Here is a 12,608-nt window from a genome sequence, read left to right on the forward strand (position 1 = left end):
CACCGTTTTTACATACTAAGATATGCTCTTACCTCACTTTAGCCGGGTTAATATATCCCCGTCTGGTCTTTGTCCGTGCGCTCTGCCAGGCAAACGGAGCACATACGCAGCCTCTCCCATATGTCACATAGCTCCAAAAAAGCTCACGATAGAAGCTACCAAGCTCTTCCACGTGTTCCCTATTTAAATAAAGTTACGTGAAGTGTTTTCATGCGAAGTATATTTACACAGAAATGTAGCATGTCGATTTTATAAGCAGATAAAAAGGGGTACTATATTGTGAGGCGTAATGATACGAGGAGTAAAACGTCCGCGCAGTAACTCCTAAAGGTTATTGACGGAAGTGAGCGGGGGAAGTCTTTAGGAGTTACTACGCGGACGCTGTGCTCCTCGTATCATTACGCCTCACAATATAGTCCCCCTTTTTATTTGCTTATAAAATCGACATGTTACATTTCTGTGTAAATATACTTCGCATGAAAACACTTCACGTAACTTTATTTAAATAGGGAACACGTGGAAGAGCTTGGTAGCTTCTATCGTGAGCTTTTTTGGAGCTATGTGACATGTGGGAGAGGCTGCGTATGTGCTCCGTTTGCGTGACAGAGCGCACGGACAAAGACCAGACGGGGATATATTAACACGTTTAAAGTGAGGTAAGAACATGTCTTAGTATGTAAAAACGGTGGCCTATTCCTTTAAGTTAGGCTTATTTTGATTGTAGTGTGTAGTTTATACAGAAACGGAAAGTCGAACAGACATTTGAATTGGTGTTTGAAATTGATCCTAAATATCGCTGCTGTCAATGAAAAATAATTGTCAGCTGTCCAAAAAAAAAATCTCCAAGTAACCCATTTCTTAACACTTCTGCACCATGCAATAGGCCGAGGAAGGATATACAGTATTGTAAGCCGCTGGAAGGGATATATTATTACAACTTGTTTCATCATAAGCGAAATGAAGAAAAGATTTCTAGAGAGGAATTCAATGTAACTCGAACTGACATCACGATTTCAGCATCAATATTGTCTGCTTTTCATTTACACTGTTGGCATTCAGAAACGGAGCTGCTGTGTAATCCCCTAGATTTAAGCTTCATTTCAAAGTGTCTTCTGCAACAGAATGTGACAAAATCCACTTACAGACAAGTAAATTAAAATGTAAGAATACAGAGTTGATTTAACCCAAGCTCTGATACCGACCTTCATTGTGTTTTGATCAACGTTATGTCAAAGTCCTTTCTAAATATAGCCTTACTGTTTCAAGTTAAGGCGTTCTTTGATGCTGGAAAAAAAAATCTTGCTATGCGCTTTATATAGAGTGTGTAATTTATTGCATGTTACTGTGCCAAGAACAATGGACCTCAAATTTTACATCTTTGTTCCTTGCAGGTTGTGTAATAGATACAGACGGCATCTCTGGAATCGCCCATATATGGTCATTTTTGAAAACAGTTAAGGGGGAAAAAAAAAATCTAAACTTTCTCTAATTATTCAAAAACTACTGTAACAAACGCTGAATTATGAATATAGTTTCTACTAAATAAAGAAACAAAGACATGGGGAGGAGCAAAGTGGTTCAACTTCAATGTTAGCATCGGGCTAATGCTAACGGTCAGCTAGCGCTTGCTACAACTGCCGTTTTCTCACTTCTACTGAACAATCTGCTGTGAGAAAATATCCATATGGGCCCGATTTACATTTGACTTTATTTATGTGATAAATAAGTTCATATTCCATCAGAAAATGGCTAAAAAGAGGGAAAATTGTGTTTCTCTAAAGATTCTATTTTCCCCCTCGGCGATGCCACGCCCCCTTCTATGACGAGATGCCGTCTGTATCTATGCAACTTGATTTGAGATTTACGTTATAATATCTAGATCTAGTTCCCTGCGCACTTTCCCCCCCCCCAAACTTTGAAATAAGTCATCTTATCTACAATACGTACATTACCTTTTAGATATTGGGTATTGTACAGTTATTGAAATAATGCTGCTTTTGCATCTAAATAATTGTGACTAGTCTATTTTGATTGATTGCAGTCAATAGTGTAGCCCCAGTTTGTGAAATCTCGCTTTGCTCACTTTACATAACCACTTTAAACAACATTTCCATAACCTGCGATCTCCCCGTAATCCCACCTCTCCCCCTCCACCCCTGCCTTTCTCTCTCTCTCTCTCTCCCCACTGTCCCTCCAGGCGGCCAACGGCGGGGGAGCGTTCAGCGACTACTCCTCCTCCGTCCCCTCCACCCCCAGCATAAGCCAGCGGGAGATGCGTATCGAGACCATCGCCGCCTCCAACACGCCCACGCCCATCCGCAAGCAGTCCAAGCGCCGCTCCAACATTTTCACAGTAAGTATGAGACATCTGATGCAAAGCAGCACCCACGCGCACTACTGAGGGGCTCGCTGCCCCGGCTCGCTCTGTCCACCAGAGGGAGCTCCTCACAGTCTCATCAAGTACACAGCAGTACAATGGGCAAAACAGAAATCAAAGTTTGCTACAGTGGGCTCAGGAAGTATTCATCCCCTTTTTTTGTATTGCGATGTTATTATGTTGACGTCAAATTCTGTAAAAAAAAATTATTCTGAACAAAATCAAATAAAGCTGTGAAATGGACACAGTTTTAAAGGAATGGGTCTGCAGTTGTTTTTCATTATTTTTAGCACTGGAAGCTTCATCAGCAACTAACGATTTTATAGCAGCATGCTGGGTTCATAAAAAAAATCTAGAAGGGAGAGTTTTTTCTCGTTATTGGTTTCACCTATCTTTATTAGAAAAAGCAACTCGGCGTGTGAACCCCTCCCTAATAGAACAGTATGAATTCAGCCTTCTGCTAAATGTTTCTTAGTTGCTGACAAAGCCTCAACAACCCAGATGGGAAAAGGATCATCTGTGTCACATATTTCCATGTAGGATTTAGCTTTTCGTATTTGACGGCCACATAATAAATTAGAAATACTTGAAAGCGGTTTGAAAACGTCCTGAGCTTTCTGTAGATCCCCCTAAAAAAACAAAACAAAACAAAAAAACAGGAAAGATCTATTCTCAAACAAGCACTGTGCAACTAAAGTGTCTTCTTCTGTCTTGTTTTTTTTTTTTTTTTTCCTTTTCTAATTGGATGTACCCTTTACAAACTTGGCCCTTTGCCAATGTCTAAATGTTTGACCCCCTCCCTCTCCCCACCCCTCTTATTTCTACTAGATCCTTTCTTTGCAGTGATCCCTATTTCGGTGCAGAGACGGCAGCAAGCGGCCCCCCAATACAGCGCGCCCTAAATCGGCTTCTCTCTCCCGCCCATACCAGAGTTTATAGGCAAAAGCAAAAGCAAAAAAAAAAAAAAAGAGTTTACGGCCAAGAAAGAACAGACACGCCCTTCAAATTTCTCCCAATGCCCCTTCAATCTGGTCACTACCAAATGTTCTGCCCCTGTCTGCCTGCCTTCACCCAATGTCCTCTTGTATTTTGCCCATTGCTCTTAACCGAATGTGTGCGACTAACCGCTCAGATTGCCAAACCGTCTTTATCGATACACACTTGTCTTTTTTATACTTGTAGCCTGTGCCCTTCCCCTTTTTCCCCCTCACCCTTCAAAAAGCCTGTGCCTCCTTTACCCCACTCTTCCCCTCTTCTGTCCTTCCTATGCTCCCTTGCCTCAAAGCCTTTTTTTTTTTTTAATCTCACATAGCCAGGCCGCTCTCTCTCTCTTGCTCTTTCTCTTTCTCTCCCTCTGGTCTGAAGACAAAACTCAAAGGCAAAATCAAAGAAATAAAAGTCCGCCGGGAAGCTTGTTTGTAAGTCGAATAAAATTTTTAAAAGACTCGCAAAAGCTGACTCAGGCTATCGGAGACGTTCTGAAAGTTTGTGAGGTTTAAGGCGCAGATCAATAGGGATGCACAGGGAGATCGATTCCCAGCTCATTCTCATGCGCCAGACATTAACTGCAGCCCACTGGTGAGATACAAACATAATCCTGCACCTTTTTTTTTTTTTAAAACCAACCTTATGTAACCTTTGCCCCTCCGGTTGTCGTTGTATCTAAGACTATTTAATACTCTTGGTTGCAACTCGTCCCAAAGCTAAAAATCCGGTGACCTTTCCAATTTCTTATGCAACCACAACTTCACTTGACGAACTGAAATGAGTTATTTTCCGTTGCCTCCTCCTCCTCCAGACCTTGGCTTATCACATTGGGCCAATCGCGTGTCCGTCCACTGCCAAAAAGAAGCAGATTGATTAAAGTACATCGCTCCTCATCTCAAAAGATGAGTGACTACTGTTGTGGGAAGTAAATCTGCCAAACACGCACTCAAAACGCAGCATTTATTAGGGAAAGGTGGGTGAAGGACACAGTGTCAGTCTGCACCTGTGGGAGCCGGGATTCGGACCGAAAATCTGAGCCACTGTCTTGTGTCAGTAAATATAATCATAGCATATTAGCTTATATAATCTTTATGTAATCACTGATTCATGTGGCACATTGGAACTGTGGACATAACAAGGATGTGTTTGCTGTCTTCGAATGGATTTCTATAAGGCACCTTTTTAAAATGATGAAACTGTATTTTTGAAAAGGTTAGCATTATTTTTAACCTTTATTTGCTTCATTTTTAAAATGTTATTAAAGGTAAGATTATACATTTTTTTGTTGGGAGGGGAAAAAAGTGAATATTAGTGCGTATTTGACCCTTCAGTGTCCCAGCGGCTGTATGAGTGGCTAGCTTGGCAATTTTATTTTCCAGCCCGGTGGCCTCTATGGTTCTCGAGGACCAATTGTTTTTTTAGGGATTTTGATTGGTTTTCACTGCTGATGGATCCGTGTCCATGGTTGTGAATACATTCCATCTAGAAAACCTACCAGAAACCCTAAAAAAAAGAAAGAAAGAAAACCCCTGGCTGCCTCGTCCGCCATCTGCTGGAGAGCCTCCGAAATTGCAATTTTTGAAAACCCCATGAGGTCCATGCTCCCGTCGTTTCCAACATCGCCAATTTTCGAGCATAGCTTTGGAACAGAAAGTGATAGAAAAAGCTGCTTGATGCACCTTTTAAAATGAGATTTGGAGTCTCTTTTAAACGGGAGTCCGGGCTCCACAGGGGTTCCTTTTGTACATGTTTTTATCAGCCGAGAGACTGGCGCCTCCAAAGGAAACCTACACACACACAGGGAGAAATCCACACAGAGAGGCCCCACATGTTTTGAACTTGACAAAGCGAACACAACATCCTATTGGTTTTTCCCATTTCACTGGATGATCAAGTCAGCCCTATTCACATTAAGGCCTTCTAATAATAACAACTGTGCATCCCTAGTGATGAGGCAAGTGTCCCTCTGTCCTCCTGCTCTGTCTCCCCTGCTCTCACCTCCCCCCTCTCTCCCTCCCCTCCTGCCCTTGTTAGCCGCTGTCGGGAGCCACCTTTTTTTCTTCTAAAAGCGTGGCGTCCCTTACAGCGCACAGTCACCACCACAGCCTATGTGCTAGCTTCCCCTCTTGTTGTTGTCTCCCTTTCCTTCCCTTGCCCCCCCCTTGCTTAGGTAGTGACTAACCATGTCCACCAGAGAAATGAGCCTTCTCTCCCCGTCCGCGTCATGGAGATGCCGAAGCACGCCACCTACCCGGTCTGGGTGCCCGACTGGCAGGCCGAGCGGGAGTTTCAGCTCATGACGTTCTGAGGAGGGACCCTTCCCCACAAGGGGGTAGGGGAGAAAAGAAGGGAGCCAGGAAGCACACTTTGAAGAGGAAGCAACCTTTTTTTTTTTTTTTTTTGCCACACGACAGCAAATATTTAGCTGGCTTTTTTTTTTTTTTTTTCCTCAACAACTTTGCTTTGTCCGTTTTCAATTAGCATCTACTCCCCTTCGTGATTTCCTGTATGTAGGTCAATTTTACGTTATTTGAGGAGAAAGACTATGCCTTAATGTCAACACGCTTTGACAGACTTCAGAAGATCACATGCAATTTCATCTTTTTTGCGATGTTTCTCTTTTTTTATTGTCGTCATGGCACTGGCAATGGGACTCTTAGTTTGAGTTAAAGCTGGCCTGTAATATTCCAACTCTTATTTTGTTAGAAATGCCATAAGTAATCATGTATCATTACAAAACGGAACTGCCATACCCTAAAGGACCACTAGATGTCGCCACAGTACGCATCACTCTTCCTAGTGCTTCCATGTCAATAACTATATTTGGAAAGTGTCTGTCCCCGTTTTTTGCCTCGTCGAAAGCCTCATAGTCTTGATGAATACAAATCTTTTTTTGTTTTTTAATACTCAACGCCATCTCATTTTGCTCTCGCTTTGCATATATCAGTGTCGGCCATTTTGTTTTCCCGTCGCTTTTGTTTACATTCCAAGAAAAAACGATTTTGACTCTTGTTTGTTGTTTTTTTTTTCCAATATTTGCAGATATCCGCCTCTGCATCCAACCTTTCGTCAGCACAAAGGGCTTTCCAACTCCCTCCCAATTAGAGGATGTTTTGTAAAAAAAAAAAAAAAAAAAAAGAAAGAAAAGAAAAAAAAAAAAGAATAAATAAAACAAAAGATCTCGCTAAAGAGTCCCGCTGCTTTGCCATTAGTGAGGAGTTTGTTTGATGCGGGGAACAAATGTGAGTGACTTTTTTCTTTTTTTGCGAAAAACTAAAACGGCCAAGTTCACTGTAGACTGTCGAAACATAGGGACTCCTTTTTGTTGTTTTGTTTTTTGGGTTTTTTTTGTGTTTGGAAATGCCCTCGCCCGCCTCAATCTTGCGTGCATTCGTAACCCCCTCCCCATAATCGAAACACACTGTACAGTCAAGTCTGGAACTGTTTGAACACCCAAAGGACCTTTCTTCTTTTTTTTCCTCCTTCCTTTCCATCGCACTGCCTTTTTTCCCCCCCGCCCTAAATGAGGACTCAAGGACTAGAGGTGCCACTTTTAATTTTTGTTCCTTTTCTCTCTCTCTCTTTCTCTCTTTCTCTCTCTCCTTCTCTCCCTAATTTGCGGTTCTGTGGTGTAAAATGCAATGGGAACATGATGATGCTGTATTGTACATGGAGCTATATAGAATAGTAGGCGATATAAGAGGTTGATTTTATGAAGGCCTTCATAAAGACTAGAGCAGACAGTCAGGGTTAAGGTTCGGACAAAATGAAACGGACAATGGGTTGTTACACCGACTTGTATGAATGTAACTGATATATATTTTTTATTTAATGATCTATTTATTTCCAAGTTTTGTTGTATTGTTTATTCATTCTTTATTTAGTTTTCCTTTTTCTTCCTCATTTACGTTTGAGATTATGAACTTGCATAATCGCATTTCTTAAAACCATGAACGGATTGATGAGAAAAAAATAATAATAATATATATATATATAGACCGCTGTATATCTTGTATTGTATTTTATTTACAATGGTACTCTATACAAACATTATCTATTAAGAACTATATGAAACATAATGCCTTTTTCCTGTCCATCCTATATTTTGTGGGAACTGCAATGTTTGGCTCAACCTGTTGAATATTTTGAAGTGAAACCTGTGACTTGCTTTGTATGGTGTCTGTATAGAAGCTACAAAAAAACAAGAAAAAACAAGAAAAAAAAAACCTGACGAGTCATCATTATGAAATAAAACTGTTGGAAAAACAAACACACAAAGAGCAGCCTGACTTTTGCTTTTGAATCGCGCCTCTACCTCCTTCTCATTGATGAGTGGACATTCCCCATGTTATGAGTGAGACCATCATGATCACGTCTGTCTTCTGTGTAATATCACCCTTTGTTTGTTTGTTTTTTGTTTTCTTTCCGCCGGGGTGGGACATTTTCTAATGCATTTCTATGACCTTGTTCAAACGTATGCATTTTTTCCCCCCCACACAGGTGTAATCTGCAAGCGTTGTTTCTTTTTGTCGCTAACTTGCCTGATTTCCCTCCCCCTTCTATCAGCTTCTTTCTACAGCTTGACCGACAGCGCCGAAAACTTCGACAAACTAACCAATATTGTATTCTCTCCTTTTATCTGCACATGATTGTAAACTTTAACAACAGGTGGTTTGCAGGGTTTTTCCGAATACAAAAACAAACAAAAAACCACTGCTCATGTAAAAACAAAACAAAAAAAGGGAGTATATGCCGGGTATTGGTTTCCAAAATGGAGTCATGACTCAGTGTGTACTTGTGTTGATATGTAGTCGGTGTGGTCTTGTTCTCTGTTCTTTCGATTGCACGTTGATGTTACTGCCGTTTGGTCCCGCTGGTCTGCTTGTCTGTTGACTTGAAGCTTCTTTTTCTTTCTTTTTTTTCTTTTCTATATTTTATTTGAGATTTCGACACACACACACACGTTACAACCCCAGACTTACCCAAACCCCCACGCAGTTTCTCCTCTCTCATTCACGCATTCACACCAACACACTCTCCCCACCATTTTGTTTTGTTTCTTTATTTTTCTTTTGCTTTGTCGTGCTTTGTCCCTGGTGGTTAACTGACTTCTCTTGTTTTCGTTGCAGTCGCGGAAAGCCAGTGAGCAGGCAAAGAGCGTTGACAGTAAAACAGACAGCATAGGCAGTGGGAGGGCCATTCCTATCAAACAGGTGAGCACTCCTCCTCGTCCTCACCCTCCTCCTCCTCCTCGCTTTCTCCCCCTTTTCCCCCCTTTTGTCCCACGGTAAGTTACTTGTATCGGTAATGCCAACTGGCAGAGTGGCCACTAGATGGAGACACATCACAAGTTTACTCTCCCGGCAGTGTTGGATCAGTAAGATCTGTTTCCTGTCCATGGGGAGGGGGACATCAAGGTTAGGGTAAAAAAAAAAAAAGTTGTGTTTTTTTTTTACTTTTTATACAACACTGTGTATCACCTTTTTTTTAGGTGGGCAAGTACAATCAGCAGTAAGTATTTCTGTAATTTCAAGAACTTTTTTTACACATGAATTCAGAAATTAAGATGTTTTTGACACTTGAATTCGATAAAAAGAAAAAAAAAAAAATGTTGATTTTTTTTTTCCTGAATTCAAGTGTCAAAAACAAGCCCCCAGACAGAATTCTTGAAATTAGCGACTCAAATCAAGGATACATTTACTTCTAAAAAAAATATATAGATACGCTATTTTTAAAAATAAATAAATAACATCACATTCAGTAGCATTAGTGACGCAGTTCTTTTAGAAGAGCGTGTTTTGCTAAGAACGGTTTTATCCACGTTCTGTTCACATTGAAGGAGTAGTTCAAGTCCAACATATATTACCATATGGTTTACAAAAAGAAAGGAAAGATGAGCAATTTTATTCATGCATTTCTCCACATGGTATAAAAGCCCGGGTCCAATTAGAGCGCTTGGCGTGAGGCTCGCTCTAAACGTCCGGCTGTAACCTGAAGAATTGACGCGCTGATTAGCAATCACTCTGATTATTACGCGGCTTGGAAGAAGGGTCAGTGTCCGCGCGCTGGATATCTATTATGCTCTTTACCTGCGAGCCGCGCTGGAGATAATGTCTCTTTGGAGGAGGAGGTGGAGTAAAAAAAAAAAAAAATAGACCTTCTCTTGCCTCATTCAAAAGAAAATTGCCAAGGATATCTGGTCCAGGCCGAGTAATTGCAGGGCGATGCGCTTCTAAGACCCACGGCTCAATCAGGAAATATCACTTTACGGCGACGCACGCTCAGAGGGTATTTGCTCTCAATTATTTTGGGGAGCTGAGGGGGGGGAAAGGACGTACAAACCCATATTTTCAATTGTATTAAAAGATATCAAACGGTGTCCAGTTCAATTGTCTGTGAACACTTTTCATTTGGTTGTGAAATGTAAATAAAACTGTTGAAAAACTGTAGAAATATCCATAATCTTACAGCCTTAAATCTGTGCTGTGACAGAATAACACTCGAGCGATAAAACGTTTATATTTACAGGTTAATATTGATAAAAGTAATTTTCTGAACCATTTACCACAGGCTACTGCCCATTGCTGTAGAAATGCTTATTATTCATGATTACTGACCAACATTTTCTACTGACAATCCAAAACACTGTCTTTGTGCCGGCCTATTAACTATGTTAAAAGTGTCATGATAACTTTTGACAAGAAGCGCCCCCACCCCCTTTTTTTGTCATTGTCTCTAAAGTGGCTGTATTTAGAGAGGGGCGGGGGGGCCGTGGAGGTGTCGGTTTCACATGACGGTGGGGTGGTGTGGCCAGTCAAATGCACAATCAGGGAGATCAAAGCCCCAATGTGAGCTTAATTATCACCCCCCTAACCCCTCTGCCCCTTCCACCCCCCCTGTTTTCACCAAAGGGCGAGGGAAGGAGAGGGGGGCCCAAATTACACAAGCCCCCCCCCCTTCCCTCGCCTCGGAGCCTTCCTATAAAAACACGGGTAACAATAAGGAGCAGCGCCGGGGTGCATTCTTCGTGCTCTGCGGACTGTCACAAAGGGGAAGGCCTATCAGTCACCGGCGGTGGCAGCGCGCAGCTTTTCTCCCGCTCCCCTCCGACAAAAGCGGTGAAAGAGACACTATCTCCCCTTTTCTACGGAGATATGACGCGACACAATCGGCTGCTCGCCGCTCAAGATGGACACACTCCGCTTTATGACTGCCTGAACTGCTCGCTCACAACTGTATCGCAGAGGATCCAAACTATTACCAATCATTCAAAAATACGTTTTACCTTTATTTGCTAAATCATCAGTTGAACACACGATGGCAGACTGTTTTTATGCAATTAATGTTCAAAATTGGGCCAGTTTTTAAGTTGTTGCCCGCACCAAATTCTGAAATCCTTTGATGTTTATTTACTTTATTTACACTCTTATTATGGTGTTGAAATAAAGCGTCTGAATAATGATTTGAATGTAGATTTGTGGGCCATATTGATCTGCTTCACGGCGCTGATTAATACGTGTAAGTGTGCTGTGATTTCATGTATAGATTAGTGTTTGCTCCGATAGCAGATGAACAACATATTTGCTTGTAAGACACAGCGAGTCGCCAGAGGCCCAGTGTCTGCATCATTTACTCTGTATGATTAGAGAGCACTTTAAAAGTGTTTGCTCTCATTTTATTGATGAGAATGAGACCAATCTGAGCACTCACAAAGTATTGATTTGAAGACGCACGGCTTCTTTCTGTAATAGTATCAGGACAATGGACACTTGCGTGGCTAGAATTTTAATTAACTTGTTTATTAACAATCTCACTTGAGCCATGCAATTTTACTTATAGCTCTAAATCATAGAATTCCCCCAAACGTCTTACCCCGTGATTGATGATGACTTTATTCAGTTTATAACAGACACTAACAGATTTGTTGTTTTATTATTTCACTCAATTGTGCCAAAATCCACAGAACTAAGCCACTGTGTTTAGGAGATGTCCGTATAAAACTGTATACAGTTTGATAATGAACCGCCTAGCTCGTTGTGAAGTCGTGCAGTGGGTTTTTGGATCATATTTTCAGCTTTATTGGGTCAATCATTTCCGGCAAAAAATCCAGCATCATGCATTATATATAACAAATTAAATATTCGTTTGAGTCACAGTCATCTTTGAATTATGGTGGGTCCAGACACCATAAGAGATGAAAACCACTGCCTTACTGGACACGACAGTTCGGGTTTTTTGCCAGAAAAGAGAAATTCAGTTAGGGTTCGGGTTAATTGCTGCCTAATCACGCTAAAGTCCGACTAAGCTCTTCATGTAAACGCACTGGCCAGGAGCCTTCTCCAGATGAATCCGTCTGGATTAGGATGATTGTCGGCAAACAGCCTGGTGCCTGGGTCGCCCTTCCTGATGTGTTAATAGGGATTAGAGGCTACGGGATAGCCCCGTCCTCGCACTCACACAGGCCCGGCAGTAAAAGCACAAACACTGACCTGTCCTAATCCCTAATTAAGCGGGCCCCTCCTCACTATTTAACCCGCGGAGCCTGCTGGCCCTTTCGCTCACCACTGTTTGGTCGCCTCCAGCCGAGGAACTGCTTTGTTTACAGTGGATTTACTCGGCAGATAAGGAGCCCATCTGAGGACCTCTGAAAAGGCCCCAGAAGATAAAGTAGAAAGGAATAAGAGGGGTGTGGGCTTTGAAGAGCGCAGATCACACTGGCTAATCCCTGGATGGAGAGGTCTTCCAGAGTTCAGCATGTAATGTGTAAATGCCAAACCTGTATCACAAACAGTAGCAGCTATTAGCCCTGGCATTCAGCTGTCAATCAAAGAGAGGCCAGCTTCAAATGTTGTTTTTACAAATACGCAAGCTTCAAAATGAATCCAGCGCGAATATAAAATGACCGTGTGCCCATGCATTTTATTCTAATTGAGGATCTGTAGCTTCACTATTATTGCCTGGAACTATTTTACATATTGAATAACAAGTTTTGCTGAAGGGAGTTTTGAAGTCTTGAAAGCCCTTTTAGTTGTTTCCTCCTAACTCATTAGCAGATAATACATAACAAAGGCTCTGTCTCTCATTTGCTTTTTCAAACCGTGGGGTTGCTGACCGTCGGGTTTGAGCTTCAACTAAAAGACATTTAAACTCCATTATAAACAATTTCTACTTGGTTTCACGCCGTTTCATAATTGCAAAATGTACATGTTTGTTTGCGCGTACGTGCGACTCAACCCTATACAAT

General features: G+C 41.7%; 1 protein-coding gene across 1 annotated transcript in view; it reads left to right on the forward strand.

Moving 5' to 3' along the window:
* The window catches only part of LOC306972496 (arf-GAP with GTPase, ANK repeat and PH domain-containing protein 3-like), a 156,121-nt gene that overhangs the window by 94,166 nt on the left and 49,347 nt on the right, over positions 1-12,608 (forward strand). The window contains exons 8-9 of the mRNA XM_079569143.1: positions 2,198-2,353; positions 8,494-8,577. Of these exons, the coding sequence (XP_079425269.1) occupies positions 2,198-2,353; positions 8,494-8,577 (240 nt within the window). The remainder of the gene's footprint in view (positions 1-2,197; positions 2,354-8,493; positions 8,578-12,608) is intronic.

Source organism: Gobius niger (assembly GCF_951799975.1).
Source record: "Gobius niger genome assembly, chromosome: 13".
Lineage (NCBI taxonomy): Eukaryota > Metazoa > Chordata > Actinopteri > Gobiiformes > Gobiidae > Gobius > Gobius niger.